The sequence below is a fragment of the Bactrocera oleae genome, chromosome 5 (assembly GCF_042242935.1).
Source record: "Bactrocera oleae isolate idBacOlea1 chromosome 5, idBacOlea1, whole genome shotgun sequence".
In the NCBI taxonomy this organism is placed as follows: Eukaryota; Metazoa; Arthropoda; class Insecta; order Diptera; family Tephritidae; genus Bactrocera; species Bactrocera oleae.
Genome location: NC_091539.1, coordinates 14,720,115 through 14,739,446, shown reverse-complemented (window position 1 = coordinate 14,739,446; position 19,332 = coordinate 14,720,115). Strand labels below are relative to the sequence as shown.

The window sequence follows — 19,332 nt, the reverse complement described above, 5'->3', positions numbered from 1 at the left end:
CGCCGGTTGTCAAACTGTTGAAAATCAATTAACATTAATTAATCTTTAATTGATGTTTTCAAAGATGATAAAATTGTAGGTTGAGCACACTTCTTGGCGAAATGGCAAATTTCTATATTTGAATAAATTTTTTTTTAAACGTTATCTAGAAAATATTAATGGGACAGCGTGCGAGCGTACTGCAGCAAAAGCAAAACAGCATGCAAAGGTTCACATTGAGTGGAAGAAATAGTTTTGCTGGCACTTCGACAAGATCTGTTGCACAAGCAATTCAGGCACACACACACACAACCACATACTGGCGGTGCATAATTTATGTGTATAGGTTGGTGTAGGTGTGCGGTAAACAATTTTTTCCTTTACCGTGTGACATTGACTTTGAAATAATATTATTCGAGCGTTCATGCTATTGACATTTAATTGCTTCATTTCATTTCACTTTTCGGTTTTTCGCTGCTTACCCCTTTTTTGGTCATAAACAGTCTGTTGTTTTGAACTTGTCTTGGCTAAATTATCTCAATCTGTTTTGTTGTTTTTGTTATGGTTGTTGTTTGTCGTAGGCAATTATGATTTCATGCCAATCGGACAAGTTTTTTCAAATAATTTAACGCATACGGAAATGATTTTCTGATTCGTATTAAAGAACTATAAAGTTAATTTGGCAGCTACACTTAAAACAATTTACAAGGGAGTGCAAAGAGCTCAGAGTTTAAGCAAAAATATAAGAGTAGCTTATGTATATGTACGCCATTCGGCAATCAAACCCTTCTAAAGATCCACAAATCATAAAAAATATTGCTTTTAAAAGCAGCGTCATTAATAAATAATAATAAATCTAAGAATGACTTTCAAGCATAAAAAATATTTCAAAAGAAACTCATACTTATTCGAAAACGGTGGCAGAAACAAGGCCCAATATCTGTCTGTCTAATATCTAATATTGTATAACTATGAAACTGCTTTGGCTAACAAGTGGCCCTTATGTTTAGAAATAACCAGTTGGTGTCAGCATCGATTTTCTGGCAAATTTATTGATTTACCTAAAATGCTTGTCGGAAAACAAAATATATTACAATCGGAAGAAATGACTCATAAACGAAGATAAGAATATATAAAATTTTCTGATAGGGTTTTACTAAAATGAGTTCTTTGTTATCGATTATAATAAACTCTTCCTACTACATCAATAAATATTAAACGCTATAAAAATTAAACTTCTCCCCGTGTGTCGTAAGCAGCGAATACAATTATAGATACTACATTAAGAACTCAAACATGAAAATCGATTGAAAGTATTAAATAAAATTGTCTCATATACACATATACATACATAGTATGTACCACTTAAACATGCGGCCAATATTTTTTTTTAATCTGTGTATTTTTTGACCAACTTACAATATTTCATTCATTTTAACTATTTGTAAGTAAAAGAGTAAATGATAGAAAAATTGAACAGGTGGCAATACTTTTAAAAAATATTTTCAACTGTAAGCTTTATTAAATATCTTAAAGTAATAAATTACAATTTTCTCAAATTTAAAATTGAAAAAGCTGGCAGCTCTCTACAAAAAATATTTTCTCTTCTAACCTTCTTAAACATTTTCATTCTTTTATAGTTTTGTTGTTCATAAAATTTCACACAGGTGGAAACCTTACCAAAATCGTTTTCAAATATAAATTTTCATAAATCTTTACAGTTTGCAGTTCCCTTATTGGAATAAATATTTCGACTCAAAATGCATATGGCAAATATAAATGCCTTTATTAAATACAGTTAGCATCCAGTAGTTAGTTCTTTATTTAATTAATTTATTTAAATTTGATTGACGTAAACATTTTTATTATGAGGCAACCATCGCCAAAAAATGTTTTAAAATGTTTCTTTGGCTCTTCAGAAGCATTACAACTTTTATCTTAACAGTTATTGTGATATGAAAATATATAAAATTTAGACAGCTGGCAACTCTGTAACCATTTTGTTTTACGCCATTCGTATATAACACAGAGCAATGTAATTATTCAAACAGCTTCAGATTGCAATTTGATGACACTTTATATGCGAACGTGACGGAAATTTGTAACGCTACAGAATTACGTTGCCACCGACGCATTTTATTAGCGAACGAAAAGTAGTTTCACTTAAAATAAATATTGAATTGATACAGGATTTAAGTTTTAGGTTTTTTTCTTCGTACAATGAAATTCAGTAAATGATGGTCGCTTAGTAAAAATTTATTAGTAAAAAAATTCAGTTTAAAATACTTTCCAGGAAAATTTATAATTTTTCTAATGTTTATTCAAAAATTAATTTTTGCTTAAAAAAAAATGTAATTCTAAGCCATTCACCAAAAATATTGAATACAGGTTGACATTATAAGGAAGTCAGTGAAGGTAATCCATAATTAATGGGAATATTTGTTCTTTCAAATTTTTTGCATCTTTTGAAAACCCGAAACCGTTGTATACACATACACATATCAAGAGATGAAGCAGAGAATGTTAATAAAGATTTATTATATTTATTATTAATAAATATTTTTATTAATAATATAAGAATGTTAATAAATGTTTACTATATTTATTATTAATAAATATTTGTATAAATATTATTATTAATAAATATCGATGGAAAGTAAAAACAGGAAAAGACGTTAACTTCGGCTGCACCGAAAATATAATAACCTTCACAGGTACATTTCTAATAGCAGTTTGTATAGCAACTATACTATGCTAGAGTAGTCCGAGTTGATTACTTTCTTCGGAGATTGTACCGTTGCCTTAAGCAGTAATTTATTATTAATAAATATTTTTATTAATAAAATAAGAATGTTAATAAATGTTTACTATATTTATTATTAATAAATATTTGTATAAATATTATTATTAATAAATATTTATTACCATTCTCTGGTTATACTTAAAAAATGTTATGAATACCTTTAAAATATCTGCATAACTGTTATACACAATCGAGCCTAGAAGTATGCAACGACTGATTGAATTTATTGAAGCTGGATGTTTCATATACAGTGGCACCCAAACTATAATTACACCCTGAACAGAGTATATTAAGTTTGCAACGAAATTTGTAACACCCAGAAAAAAAGTCGAAGCCACTATTAAAAAAAAATATTTATAGTATATATATATGAGTCTTATCATCCAAAATTTTTGTTAATTTTTTTTTTGTGCGAAACTTTTTGTTGTGTTCTTTGAGCCAAATTTTTGGACACGTCTGTTATGTTATTTTTTTATTTCGACTCAAGCTTTATAATTTTAGAGCCATGAATATTCAAAAATTCAACACTCGAAAAAATACCTTTAAACATTTGTGTATACGAAGAAAAGTATTTCATAATTAAAATAACTACTAGTCGGCCTAATGTCTACGATTTTTTCTCAGCTTTCCAATAGGATACGCTGAATTTATTCGAATTTTTTTATAAACAAAATATACAATTTTATAAACAAATTGTTGTTGTTTTTAATTTGGAACTATTTTTATTCTGTTTGTTTTATTGAAATATATGATCAGCGTGATGAGCTGAGTTGATTTAGACATGACCGTCTGTCTGTATATACGCAAACTAGTCCCTCAGTTCACATTTTTTCTTGTTTTTAATAATTATTTGAAGTTGTGCTAAAAGTTAATTACTATATTTACATCTTTGTAAACAATTTTCTTTATTTAGTATTATTATTACCAATATTCAAAAGAATTGAGGTTTCAAAATTGTGACATGATAATCAATGAATATCATTACAGCCAGCTCAGAGACCTTTTAAATGCATTAATTCCCAACTCCATATATCATATGCTCACACGCATATATGTATGTATGCTCCTCTACACTCTCTGCCGCAAACGTCATTTATCAATGCAACTCCCTGCCGAGCATTTAAATGTCGTGCCATTTACATACATTTCAAGCCATCAATGCGCAACGAATTCAACACCCAACAAGTCGTGAAATAAATGCAAACAAAAAGGACTTCATTTCGAACAAAAAGGAAGCCACACATTCATTTGTTCAAGTGGTACTTCTGTCGAAAATGGGAAATCGTTAATTAAAAACCACAGCGAGGCGCACGACAAATTTCAATAAACAAAGGAAACGCTTAAGGAATCGCCTACAATTGCGCATACATCTTTATGTACATATATATGTAGATATATTTATGTTTGAATGATTATAAATATGCAGTGTATTTGTATGTACAAATGTGTGTACTGCATTACAAGAGTTGCGTAGCGGTAGGTGGGAGAGTTACGGCAATGCGTTTTAAAGTAGCAGGCGATGAAAAACAACACTGTGTACAAAAAGTGCAAGCATGAATATTATGGATTTAGTAGAAATTCATAGAAAAGAAGTTATGCACATACATACATACAAACATACATACACATGTATTCGCTTATTTAAAAACAGGTAAATAACAGCACATTAGGGTATACCGTTTAGAGTGATTTAATTTTATATACTGTCCGAGTGTAAAAAGCTCGTAGAAGGTGCAACTGAGTTTAAAGAAGTTCTATAAAGGTAGGCTCTGGCACTCGTTTAAATTTCGACACGCTGTGAGGAGTCATCATTTAATGACTTGAGTCATCATCTAAAAAAAATAATATGCACATGGCCACCATATCAGTACCTAGGAGCACAGTTTTGGTTCAATTTAGATCATTTTTGGTCACAAGGTGGCATACTTTAAACGTATTATTCACGCTGATATAATCATTGCTGCTTGATTTGCATACTGGAAAGTGAAAAAATCAGATGGAATTTAAAATGATGTTATATGGGAAATAGGCGTGGCTGAAATCCGATTTCGCCCATTTTCGTACTATAACATAGAAATATGAGAAGAATATTATGTACCGAATTTGGTTGAAATCGGTTAAGGAGATCCCAAGATATGGGTTTTCAGCTAAAATTGGGCGGTGCCACGCCCACTATCTAATTTTGAACGTGGTTCCTATAAAATATCTGACACCATCTCAGAGATAAAATTTAATGTCTCTGGCTTGTTTAGTGCTTGATTTATCGCGCTTTTAGTAGTTTTTAACAGTACCGTTATATGGGGAGTGAGCGGGGTTGAGTCCCGATTTCACCCATTTTCACACAGTCGATAGAGATGCTAAAAACATTTGTTCCAACTGAATTTTGTTATGATAGCTTCAGTGGTATAGGAGATATGCACATTAAACTTATTAGGGGGCGGAACCACGCCCACTTTAAAAATAAATTAAACTGCAGATGCCCCTCCCTAATGTGATCTTGTATAACAAATAAGAGTCTTATATCTTGTTGTGGAGCTTAGATATGGCAATTTATTTGTTTTTGATTAATGGCGTTTTGTGGTCGTGGAAGTGGTCCAATTACGCCCATCTGCAACACCAACGGTCTTACGCTACCAAGTAACATGTGTACCAAGTTTCATAAAGATACCTCAATGTTTACTCAAGTTACAGCTTGCACAGACGGACGGACGGACGGACAGACAGTCACCCGGATTTCAACTCGTCTCTTCATCCTGATCATTTATATATACAATATATAACGCTATATCTAACTCGATTAGTTTTAGGTGATACAAACAACCGTTAGGTGAACAAAACTATTATACTCTGTAGCAACAAGTTGCGAGAGTATAAAAAGTTGGTTCCATATTTAATGAAAAAAAGTAATTCATGTCAGTTAAGCAAATTTTCCATACAAAAACTAAAATAAAGTACGTCACGCTGATTTTTAAATCTATATTTTTTAGGATGTTCTGATGTCCTCTTGCATTCTAGCGCAGGACCTATGGACGCTGGTCAACAAAACCAGAACTAGTGCGACTGTGGAATTCTTCTAACCCAAAGTTAATTGTAAGAGGTCCTCCGAACTACTTGCTCTTAGCAAAGTCAATCACGCCGTAGTTGTAGGTTTTCTATCTGGACACCGTGCAATAGGTTCACACGCGATGCAGCAAAATATTTTGTCGAACACACTTTGCCAGAGCTACATGGGGAGGTGGAATCATCATATCACTTTCTGCTCTGTTGACCGGCTTTTGCCAGCTGAGAGTGAAAGATCTCGGTAGACACACCTTACACGAACCTAGCGAAATGGCTGGGGTTGATTAATTCTTCAATTTAATTGATTAAAAAATTACACTTTAATTAATTAAGACACCTTTCAATTCTATCAAATAACCATTTACACTTTAAGTTAGTGAATACAATATATTAAAAAAGTACAATTTAAATAAGTCAATTATAAAATTGTATTTCAAGTTAATGATTTTTCCCTATACCTACAAATGTAGAAAATTTACTAATAGATAACATTAAAAGGCCCCCTCAAGTATAAAATTTTTTGTCAGACTCTTGAAAGTAGTATTTTTTCCTTTTTTTTTGAGTGGATTTACCCTTAAGGATTAAAATTGACTCACGATGGAAAGTAAAAACAGGAAAAGACGTTAACTTCGGCTGCACCGAAAATATAATAACCTTCACAGGTACATTTCTAATAGCAGTTTGTATAGCAACTATACTATGCTAGAGTAGTCCGAGTTGATTACTTTCTTCGGAGATTGTACCGTTGCCTTAAGCAGTAATCCGTGCCAAATTTCCTAACGATATCTCGTCAAACAAAAAAATTAATGTGTTTGCAAATTGGACCATGACCTTTGGTGTTATAAAAAATGTATATGTAAGTATATTTATATGTGAGTTTTCCTGTGGTCATTGAAAAAAATCGATTTTTACGTTGTTTGCAACAAATTGCGAATTAACTTTCATCAAATCGACCTAAACTCAAGCGAACGAAAATGAAAAATTGGAATATTATCGCGTATGTGGAAAAGAATATGCAACATTTCAACTCGCGCCCACTTTCAACACAAAAATGCATAACATGAAAAACCACCCTTAAAATTCATTAAAATTTCACCACAAAATTCACTTTGTTTTTGCAGACGAGTGAACAAATAAGAGAGTCGAGCCGGATGCCTATATGGCTTTCCCGTGACCAAAGTGCAAATGCCAGAAAAATGCAACACAACCACAACGTGCCGAGTGGGGTGGTGAGGCGATTACGTGAATTGCATTACCTACGGGGATACATTAAATGCGATTAATGTCGAGTGAAAGTGGTGGTTAGCGTCATGCGAACAACGGCGGTGGCGACGGCGATGGCTATTTGAATAACCTGTACATTCGTAGATATTTAGAGAAAAACAAAAACAAAAACAAAAACGAAATAAGAAAAACTGAATTGATTCACCCTAAAATCCAGCGTTCCTAAACAATGCAGGCAGTACAAGGGGGTGGTTTATTAACAACGGAAAACTGGTTTATTTCAAAATATGTTTTGATGTCGTTGCTCAAAGCAATGGTGGTGTAGTAGCATGTTTACTATTTATGCTTTACATTTACAAATACAAAAGTAACAATAAAGTATATGCAGCGTTGCATTTTTATAGTATATTAACATACATCTGTATGTAATTTTTAAACTCTATAATTTACACTTTTCATCTCTTTTTGGCACATACCTTTCGCTGTTTCTACGGCAATCAAGTGAAACGAATCAAATTTAAAAAATTATCAAGTGAAGCATAAAATTAGGCGCAAAGGCGTTAACCAGTAATTACAGTGCGACGTAAAATTGATTCGTTAACGGCAAATAGCTGTGGCAGCGGTTAATGAATGAATTCACGATCATGCAACCATATTGAGATGCATTTTATATTGATTTTTTTATCGTTAAATTTAAAAATAAAAAAAAAGTAAGGGCTAAGTACGGGTGTAACCGAAAATTTAGTACACTCGCAAATCGCCAGGATCAAGCCAACGAAATACTTGCAATTCCAAAGCTGTAGTCAGTTTATCTCTAGCAGCTCTAGTTTTCGAAACATATTACATTTTTAGCCAACAAAACTAAAATTTCTTTTATGTGCCTTTCTTGCATGAATAGAAACATTAGTCTGTTTTTAATGCTCTAGCAGTAATCTGCCATCATATTTGCATTCCAGCGAACATGGTGTCGCTCTTCCATAGTGCAAATATCCTAATGAAAGCGTTCTCCTTGTTCTTCCCTTAAGTCGGAAGTGCATCTTGACGCTCATGTTACATCCTAGTCTCTGGAAGTGCAATATAAGCTGCTCAATGTGTTGCATGAAGTCTGGAGACTTTTTATTTTTTAAGAAAGTTTACACAACCCAAATAAATTCAATCCATGCATATTCCTTCTTATCTGTCATACAATCAGTTAAATATTGGTCCTTTATCAATTTCCTGATTTGAAGACCGTCAAAAATACCAGCTTTAATTTTTTCTGACTCAATTTCGGAAATATCGTACTGATATATTTAAAACATTCCACATCCTTTGAAGAAGGTTACGTAGCAGCCACAGGTTCTTCACTGGTATTTAGGACTGACCTAATAGCCGGTTTTAAATCAGAGTAAGAACTTTAAAGTGGACCTTTTTTTATTAGCCCCTAAACGCAATGATGTTACACAACTAGAACACTTAAAACTTGTAATGGCTTAGTAGTTCAAATAGGCCTTTTTAATAGAACGGCAGTTTCTAAACATAATGTAGACATAGCGGTTTAGTTGTGAAATTTAGTAAATTTTTGTCCTAAAACTTAATTTAAGTAAGCCGAGTAACGTTACTCAAAGAAGTTCCTGAAAACTAAAACCTAGAGCTGCTAGAACGAAACTGAGGACAGATTTGTAATCAGCGTCGTCAAATTAGGAAAGACAATTTAGAAACTTCATAAAACACAAAAGTTTAATTTTGTTTACCAGTGTTATAGGTCATAGACTCACTTAGTCTCATTACAATATTTTGCTTTATATCCGAAATATTGGTAATAAAATCAACTTAGTTAACTCAAATAAGATATACGTGATATAAACTTAACCAAAGAGACTAAAATTAAAATATTAGGTGTATGAGAAAAAAATAGTCGGTGAAAAGGAAATTATTACAATGGGAATAAGGGGCTTAAGCCACAGTCTAGACCGATTTCATTCATATTCAGCGTTAATGCACATTATGTTTATGAAAACTTTGAAATATCACATATATTGACCAACATAAACGGCTTAAAATTATATAAATAAATAAATTCATTGGTGCTTGATTTGTATATTGGAAAGTAAAAGAATTAGATGGAAATTAAAAATTCTGTTATGTGGAAAATAGGCGGTGTTGTGTTTAGATTAAGCTCTTTTTCATACGGTAATATTGTAATATGTGGAAAATTTTATCTACCGAATGTTCATCTAAAGGTCGACGGTGCAACGCCCATAGTCCAATTTTGTCACCGGCTATTATAAAGGCGTGGCTTGGGCTTGGATGTAAAATTTTATGGAACTTACTCATTTATTTATTAGTTTAACGAAGTTTCAATAGTTTTTAACAAAACCGTTTTATGGGGAAAAGGCGGGGTTATTATCCGATTTCATCCCATTTCACACAGTCGGAGAGGATAACAAAAACATCTGTTTTGAGTAAGATTGGTTGATTGGACTTCAGTGGTTTGGGAGATATGTGCACTCAATTTATTAAAGGGCGGGGACACGCCCATTTTTTCGAAATGAACTGTAGGTGTCTCTCCTTAATGCAATTTGTTATATCAAAGAACATATTGTGGGCGTGGCAATGGTCCGATTCTGTCCATCTGCAATACCAACGCCCCTTGAGTGCCAAGGAGTACTTGTTACCAAGACATCTTAATTTAAGTTATCGCTTGCACGGACGAACGGACAGACAATAACTCGGAATTCAACTCCTCTCGTCACACTGATCAGATATATATATTTATATATACCCTATATCTATCTCAATTTGATTGAGGTGATACAAACAACAGTTAGGTCGAAAAAACTTTCGAACTATGTACCAACATATTGCGAGAGTATAAAAACGTTAATAGATAGACAACATTCTCTAACATTTTTTGACATTTGTTGATACTCTGGAAGTTCATTTTATTTTTACAGCATAGTTGCGAAAAGACTATAAATAAATATATGGGTCAGAAAAATATTTTTCAATAAAAACTTGTCTGCATAAATTTTTTTCTCCTTATCCTCTTTCATTTTCAGATCTGTCGTCTATTTGCTCCGTACGTTATTTTGAGATGCTCCATACAAATTGTATGTATATACATATAAATATCTAAAAGTACAAGTAGTATATAAATATTATATATTTATAGGCGTACAAGTATATAGGCGCTGACGTGTTTAATACCATATTTCAGTTTTTTTATTAATATATTTTATATTCTTAAGTAATCTTCTTAATATTGATAAGAGTTAAGGTCACAGAGTTAGCAATATTTTCTCACCTCATTGTTTAAGTATTATATTTCATAGTTCAGTGCGATTAAGTTAATAAAAATTTACAGTGGAAACGTACCTGAGAAAGAAATTAAAAAAGTATTAAATAAATATTGCTTATCAACGATAAGACGAATAAAAAGCTATGTGTGTATGTAACTAGGCTTAATGCGATTGCAAATTTGGAGAAATACCTGAAATGTTGCCATGTATATCGTTTACGAATTGAAAAATGCTTCATTTGGCATTTTACTCAAAATTAAATTTTTGTTAATTTCGAGCACATGCCTCTGTTTAGTAATATATATTTTTTTATTTATGAATTATTTATTTTTTAACATAGTTGAGATATATACTATCCTAACTTTTAAGTTGCAACAAACTGGACACAGCCTGCTAAATTTTAGTAAAATCAGTTGAGTAGTTTAGGAATTTACCCCGGACAAAATATGATACGTAATTTTTATATACATATGCATATAGATAAATAGAATAGAAAATAATTTCTAAAAAAAAAAAATTTTTAAGAAATAGAAAAAACCACTAAAATATCAGCTTTTGTTTGAAGCCATTAAAACCCTCCAGCAAAATATATTTACATACATCGTCAGCACATTACCTAAGTGGAAATGGGAAGGGATTCACATTCGCTGACTAGATTAACATTAAAAAAATGGAATTTTATACAAATTTTCAAAGTGTAAAATTTCCTAGAAGTATATATGTCGAATCCATTTACGTTCAGCTAGGTTAGTTTCTATGGATGATCACGAAGAAGGACTTTAGTTCTTTATAAAAACGAAAATACTCCTATAGTTGGGTATAAAGTCTCGCCAAAGCTCCTTGAACTTTCTGGAACTTTCAAAAAGTAAGTATTGAGATGATACAGCCACGTATTTTTTCAGGCAACTTGCACAAATGTAAATCGATCACATTTTTAATAATATCGATTTGCCAATGACCAGTAAGAATTCCTACAACCAAAGAAAGATGAACCTTACTGCGAACGAAGTACTCACTGGACCTCTTACAATTAACTAAAAAATCTGAAACCAAAGTTGTTGGTGTGTTCTCAAAAATACCGTTCTCTCAGGCTTTAATCCATCGGTAAAAATATATAATAATATACACTTTTACAAATTGCCCTGCCATGAGTTTCATCAGAACCACATTTAAACCACTTGAGATTTTATTTTCAAAAGTCAAACTTATAATTACAAATACAGTGTTATTTAAACACAAAACGAGTTTTTATGAGATCCAAGCATACAGCACGTCAAAAAATTTTTATATTATAAAAACTGTTATATAATATTACTAAGTCCCTTAGGTAGTTTTAAAAGAAAAAAGTGTTATTGTAAACAAATAAGTTAATAAAAAGGTCATCATTTTATGACATGTCTCTTTAGGTGACCAAGTCATATCAAGAAATTGAGATGTTCATGGCATCTGATTTTATTATATTAAGACTGCTGAGGAATAATGCGATAAAGGTGGTACAAATTTGGATCCAGCGTACTTTTATAAGACACAGTCATGAAAGTTATGTAGTATAAAATCTATTTAACCACTAAATGATAACCAAACCCGAACAGGAAATTTTCTTTCTAAGTTAAAAAACATTTTTATAAAGGGTGATCCATTTCGAAGTTGCCTACTTAAAAAACACAGAAAATTCAAATTTAATGGGGAATATTTACTATCATTCGAAAGAACATTCTTTGGCATTTCTTTTCTGAAGATTGGTCCATACGTTGAGTCGAACAATTTTCGATGACTCGTTCGAGCATTTCGACTGGTAACTGGCGAATTACACGGGTGCTGTTTTGCTCCATTGCCTGAATCGAAGCGGGATTGTCCGCATAGACTTTAGACTTTACATATCCCCAAAACAAGAAATTATCTGCTCACCGAAGTTGTCTCTCAATAAGCCCATACATTGGTGCGATGTGTGGGAAGTGGCGCCGTCTTGTTGAAACAAAATGTCGCCGAGATTACTAGCTTCAATTTCAGGCATCAAATAGTCGGTTACGTTCTCACCGGCGCAATTTTTGAAGAAATATAGACTGATGATTCCACCGGCCCACAAACAACATCAAACCGTTGTGTTTTCTGGATGAAATGGCAGGTCTTGAATCTCTTCAGGTTGCTGTTTGTCCCAAATGCAGCAATTTTGCTTATTTAGATACCCATTGAGCCAGAAATGGTCCTCATCGCTGAACAAAATTTGGCTCGAAAACGTCGGATCTTCTTGGAACTTTTCAAGAGCCCATAGAGCGAAGCGATGTCGCTTAGGAAGGTCAAACGCCTCCAGTTCTTGCAAAAGCAGCATTTTGTATGCTTTCAATTTAAGATCTCTGCTGGGTCTCAAGATAGGTGATGGTGTTGCGAATAGTACGCTCAGTAGGCGCGAAATACATTCTTTACAGAACGGCAATTTTCGTAATAAAGTTGAACGATTTGTAAACGTTTTTCAGACGTAAGTCTTTCCATGCTACGAAAAAAGGATATTAAAAAAAGCAACTCTACTTGGTTCACCCGTTATTTCTAAATATTTAACTTTAATTTAATATAAAATCGGATTATGGCTTATTCGGTCTAACTATTCATTTCGTAGATATATTTAGATGTCTGTTCAGAGCTCACATAACTCTGTCAATCATTTGACCATATAGCAAATCAATCAAATCAAATTATGGCGATGACTGGCAGATTGCCAGCAATAAGACGTTCCTAAAGCACCTGACAACGCCTTCGGTTGTCGAACGAAACCATTGAGTCGCCACCGGCAGCTAACATACACACATACAAACAAGCATTTTTGTAACTGAAATGCGCATTCGAGCGAACACAATGCGGCGGCAAATTACTCTTAAATTCAAGATCGCTTCATGGTCGTAGATCGGCGCCAAAAACAACAAAACCTTCAGCAACTTGCATTACATACAAACAACGTAGGCAACGAGTGCAGCATTGCAAGGCGGGGGTGGAAGAAAGGAAGAGAAGTAAGTAAGTAATCAAGCGAACTATAGAGCGTTGTCATAGGTTTACTAAGCATGAGAAATCGCCAACCGGTTTAGAAGGCGCGTCGTTGGACCACGATGGACAGGTGGGCAATCAGCAGCTAGATGGCCCAACAAAAATGCGGTATGTAGTGGTACCACAGACCACTATACCGGTAAATAAATAACGTTGACATAAATTTAAAAAAAAAAATGTAAATGGATTGGTTACGATTTTTTGATTTTTAATTATGTTTGCTTGCATGTAAACATAAAATAAAACTTGTTTGCTTAAGGGCAACAAACACGCGTACATGTGCGTACCGCAGCATGCAGTGTAAGATCTTGGCCGAATGTAAACGCGCAAGCATTAGGAAGGCTACTTGAACCAAGCAACGGTAATTTTATTACCAAAAGTGCGTTCGAGGAGTACAGGTGCGTGCGCATTCCTTGTCAATATTAAGAATTTCGCGTGTAGAGCGTTGACCTACGAAGCAATCGCACTAAACTGTAGAAAGATGCAGAAGAAATGGCATGGAAACAAAAACAAAGCATAAAGTTACAAATAAAACAAACCGAAAGAATCTCAAAAGCCTCAGTTGTAACGCGTCGCACGCAGTCGCACCAAAGACGGCAAGTTGGTTGGACGTGTCAAAATTCGGGTGCAGAAAAGGAACCGAATAATATATAAAGTAATAAGAAAGTGAGTCGTTAAGGATTGGGAAGAAAATTTAAATTTAAATTTTAAAATTCAAAGCGCGTAAATCGCGTTTAGGCGCTGCGACAAGTTGGACACATATTTAATTATTAAAACTGCATAGAGTTTAGACCTTAACGGTTATCGGAGTATTGCGTCGTAACAATATTTAACACCTACAGCTTACAAAATGAACGAGGTCTGCTATTGGTTGTTGAGATTTTTAATTTTAGCGGCAGTGCTGATTGCATCAAGTTGCGCGCAATCTACGCAGACGCAGCATTTGCAACAAGTGTTTGGCATAGGCTTGGAAAATATAATTTTATCTTCGCTCTACAAAGACGGTAAGACGCCTTGCATTAAACTAAAATGCAAAAATGTTTATATATTACTTCTTTCCACACAGCGCCGCGTCAAAATGTCAGCTACGACTTCATTATAGTTGGCGCCGGGCCAGCAGGTTGTGTGCTCGCCAATCGTCTGTCCGAAAATCCCAACTGGACGGTATACTTGATTGAAGCGGGCGGCGTAGAGGGCATATTTCATCAGATGCCTGTACTCGCCGCGTTTTTGCAAGGCACACACTCAAATTGGGGTTACAAGTCGACGCCGCAGAAACGCGCCTGCTTTGGCATGAATAACAACGAGTGCTTCTTGCCACGCGGAAAGGTTTTGGGTGGCACCAGCTCCATCAACTATATGATTTACAACCGAGGCAATAAACGCGACTTTGATCGCTGGGCTGCTGCCGGCAATAAAGGTTGGTCATATGCGGAAGTCTTGCCGTACTTTCTTAAATCGGAAGCCGCTGATCTGGCTGGTTTGGAGGACTCACCATATCACAATCAAACAGGACCGCTGAGCGTAGAGGACGTGCAGTATCGCACACCAGCAGTGCATGCATACTTGAAGGGCGCGCAGCAAGCTGGACATCCACGCACAGACTACAATGGTGAGTCGCAAATAGGTGCCGCTTATGTGCAAGCCAACACACTGCGCGGTAGACGTCATAGCGCATATCGCGCTTATATTGAGCCGATACGTTACCAAAGAAAAAATTTACATATTGTGACAATGACGCGCGTAACGCGTGTGCTGATAGATTCCGTTACAAAACGTGCAACCGGTGTGGAGCTTATGTATCGCAATAAATACTATAAAGTGCGCGCACGCAAAGAGGTCATACTCTCAGCAGGTGCCTTCAATTCACCACAACTTTTGATGTTATCCGGCGTAGGACCTGCAGACAATCTGAAAGCAATCGGTGTGCCAATGGTGCAGGAACTACCGGTGGGCAAACTACTCTATGATCACATGTGTCACTTTGGACCCACATTTACGATCAATACTGATAGACAACTACTAAACATAGCGCATCTAAATTCCACTGTGGTAAAGTCATTTCTGCTGGGCAATCCCGCCACCATGTTATCTTCTATTGGCGGCGTAGAGGCGCTCACATTTTTCAAGGTACCCAGCTCCAAGGAACCCGCAGATATGCCAGATATGGAGATCATCACAGTAGCCGGTAGCTTGGCCACCGATCAGGGCACTGCCCTCAAACAGGGAGCAAACTTCAAAGACGAGCTCTACGACAAAGTTTATCGTCCACTGCAAGTCTCACGACAGGATCATTTCAGTTTTCTTATCATGCAGTTCCATCCGAAATCTGTCGGCCGTCTGTGGCTACACAACCGTAATCCATTCGAATGGCCGCGCATAAACCCTAAATACTTTCACAATGAGGCCGATGTACAGTTCATGTTGGAAGGCATTAAAGAGGCCATACGCATCACTCAAACACCAGCGATGCAAGCGTTGGGCACACGAATACACGATATACCGTTACCCGGTTGCGAGCAACACAACTTCGGCACAGACGACTACTGGCGCTGCTCCATACGAACGCTGTCCTACACCCTGCATCACCAAGTGGCCACATGTAGGATGGGCCCTGAAAGTGATCCCAGCACTGTTGTCAATGCTGAGTTGAAAGTGCACGGCATAAAGCATTTGCGTGTAGTCGACACCAGCATCATACCTTTCCCGCCTACGGCGCACACTAACGCGGCGTCGTATATGATCGGAGAGAAAGCAGCCGACATGATACGTGGAGACTGGCAATGAATAGGAGAGAAAGAGTAAAAGTATGTTCTAGCTAATAGGCTCGTATAGTAATTTGTAACTTTAATTGACGTGAAGTCTTAATAAAAGATTTAGGTTAAGTATCATCCAATTTGTTGGGGCAAGAACAAAGTGAAACATAGTGAATTAGATATGTAAATATTAAAAGCGAAAAAATCAATAAAATATACGATAACAGGTATTTGAATTCCAAATAATGAATCGTAAAAGAAACCAGAACTGAAACGCAAACAAGCCTTTGGGCGCCATCAACAGACGGTTATATGCGTACAAGTATGTTAATTTGTTTCCGGCAAAGCTATTTTAAAGTGACAATTGATTAGGTGCCTATGTGAGAAAGTGAAAAAGAATTTGAGGTCAATTACGATCAAATTTTATATAGATGCTTGTTGGTTGACGTCAGAGTGGCTTGAATTTGTAACGTCTAAGTAATTTTTATACTCTCGCAACCTGTTGCTACAGAGTATAATAGTTTTGTTCACCTAACGGTTGTTTGTATCGCCTAAAACTAATCGAGTTATATATATATAAATGATCAGGATGAAGAGATGAATTGAAATCCGGGTGACTGTCTGTCCGTCCGTCCGTCTGTCCGTCCGTCCGTCCGTGCAAGCTCTAACTTGAGTAAAAATTGAGATATCTTTATGAAACTTGGTAGACATGTTTCATGGTACCGTGAGACGGTTGGTATTGCAGATGGGCGTAATCGGACCACTGCCACGCCCACAAAACGCCATTAATCAAAAACAAATAACTTGCCATAACTAAGCTCCGCAATAAGATACAAGACTGTTATTTGGTACACAGGATCACATTAGGGAGGGGCATCTGCAGTTAAAATTTTTTTTTAAAGTGGGCGTGGTCCCGCCTCTAATAGGTTTAATGTGTATATCTTCTAAACCGCTAATGCTATAATAACAAAATTCACTGGAAGCAAATGTTTTTAGCACTTCTATTGACGGTGTGAAAATAGTTGAAATCGGGTGGCAACTCCGCCCACTCCCCATATAACGGTACTAAAAGCGCGATAAATCAAGCACTAAACACGCCAGAGACATTAAATTTTATCTCTGAGATGGTATAAGATGACTTTATAGGAACCGCGTTCAAAATTAGACAGTGGGCGTGGCACAGCCCACTTTTAGGTGAAAACCCATATCTTGAGATCTGCTTAACCGATTTCAACCAAATTCGGTGCGTAACGTTCTTTTCATGTTTCTATGTCATAGTGCGAAATCGGATTACAACCACGCCTATTTTCCATATGACACCATTTTAAATACCACTTGATTCTTTCACTTTCCACTATGCAAATCAAGCAACAATGATTATATCGGCGTAAAACTTTGCGTGAATAATACGTTTAAAGTATGCCACCTTGTGACCAAAAATTTTCTAAATCGAACCAAAACTGTTCAAGCCCCTAGGTACTGAATATGTGGACCCCAGTACCTATAGTTGACCTTCTACCGAAAATATCAGTCAATCCACAAAGAAATCTCAAACGAGTATACCATTTGACTTTGCGAGAGTATAAAATGTTCGGTTACATCCGAACTTAGCTCTTCCTTACTTGTTCTCTTTCGTTTCTTAAAAGAAAGACAGTGCAAAATATAGTGAAAGTGTACTTATATTGATGATCAATTAAATTCCATAAGAGATCATTGAAATAATCATTTACTTATACTCATGGATTATGATTATATAGAAAGGTTAATTCAAGGGTCCAAGTTAAGTTTCGTATGATCAAGGTCTTTTTTGCATTTTCTGAGAAAATTTACTATAGTAATGTATTGTATATATTTTTTATACCATCAGCAAGTAGAGATTTCAACAAACATAAGACCTACTGACTTTTTAAAAAAGTCCGATATTTTGACGTGAGAATTTTCGATTGAAATCTCAATTTTTTTCATATTAGGTCAAAATAAGAAGAAACAAATTTTTTTTAAAAAATACAGTGTATTTGGGACATTTGAGGTTATGTGAAAAAGGCGTAAATAAAAATTTGTAAATCTATTCATTACCGACAACTTTGCTATTTATTCTGATTTTTTTTTTTACTTTAAAAAATTATCTACCCTGGTCTATAACATATGAATCTCAGTGAGTTAATAAATTTTATAGACCCCAATAAATTCTTAGCTTTAAGTAATACGTGCGAAATATTTCCATTAATTAGTTTGAAAAATTTCAACGATTTAGTCTTGATTCTATTAACCTTTGAACTTTTAGACCAGTTGGCCAGTTTTTGTAAAAAAAAAAGAATCTACAAAAGATATGCAAAATAAGATAGCGTAAATTAAATAAAAAGTAAATCTAAATTTTGTGGTTTCATTCCTTACTTCTCGCTATGTCAGAGCGCTGCTCTCTTGTCAAACATAATAAAGGTGAAAGAACCTTTCTTTTATAAATACATTAGATTATGCCAGTGTATGTGTTTTATCCAAGCTGTTGTAAATAGCTAAGTTAAAAACTTTTAAGTCGTTATAATTTCATTTATTTAGATTATGCTGTCAAAGAATTAATACGATTATTAAGGATTCAGTCACAAACTTATAATCTCATCATGACTTACGATAACTTTGTTGAAACACATTTACTAGTTGTTCGGGCGAACAACCTCTTTCTGCATTATACGGACAGCTAACAGATCGTTATAATGTCGAGTCACTGGCAATAGCTTGGAAATTGTGACAATTAAGTGACCAGTCTTACCACGGAGAGGCTTAACTGCTTTATCAACACACACACTTGACCACATAAATAAACCATGAAACATTATTGACGTAACTATGGTTTCATAAAGTCAATAGACTACTTCCGGTAAAAACTCCTTTTTTTTACCAATAGTTTCTCCGCAGCAGTCAACGAAGGCTTCATATCTAGGATAAGCCCTAAAGGCTTCTCGAAGCCAATGTATGGACGATAACAATATCCACAACCCTACGTTTGAGCTATTGCCTTCCATCACCTGTAGGTAGGTAGGTATGAGTGCAGCCCCTTCGGGTTTAATAGGAGCTAGATGCGCCATTTCGATACACTATCCATACAGCCGGGCACTCCTAGCGAAAGTGTAGAACGTTTAAAGTTTTTAGCTGCGGCAAATATTGCTATAGGGCATTCCCATTTTTAACGCATGTT

The 19,332-nt window shown here is 35.0% G+C and overlaps 2 protein-coding genes across 5 annotated transcripts in view; one reads left to right on the top strand and one right to left on the bottom strand.

The window, feature by feature from the left end:
• Flo2 (flotillin-2) overlaps window positions 1-19,332 on the bottom strand; it is a 315,478-nt gene that overhangs the window by 275,084 nt on the left and 21,062 nt on the right. The window lies entirely within an intron of this gene.
• On the top strand, window positions 13,780-16,470 carry LOC106617464 (glucose dehydrogenase [FAD, quinone]). The gene is made up of 2 exons (XM_014234667.3): window positions 13,780-14,387; window positions 14,450-16,470. Exons 1-2 carry the CDS (start codon window positions 14,234-14,236, stop codon window positions 16,168-16,170), a joined length of 1,875 nt encoding a protein of 624 aa, XP_014090142.1. The 5' UTR covers window positions 13,780-14,233; the 3' UTR covers window positions 16,171-16,470.

Excerpts from the sequence above, each read along its gene's own strand:
- LOC106617464 (XM_014234667.3), top strand. The coding sequence starts at position 14,234 with ATGAACGAGGTCTGCTATTGGTTGTTGAGATTTTTAATTTTAGCGGCA. Across the intron at positions 14,388-14,449 it reads ATCTTCGCTCTACAAAGACG|CGCCGCGTCAAAATGTCAGC; the intron begins GTAAGACGCCTT and ends CTTTCCACACAG.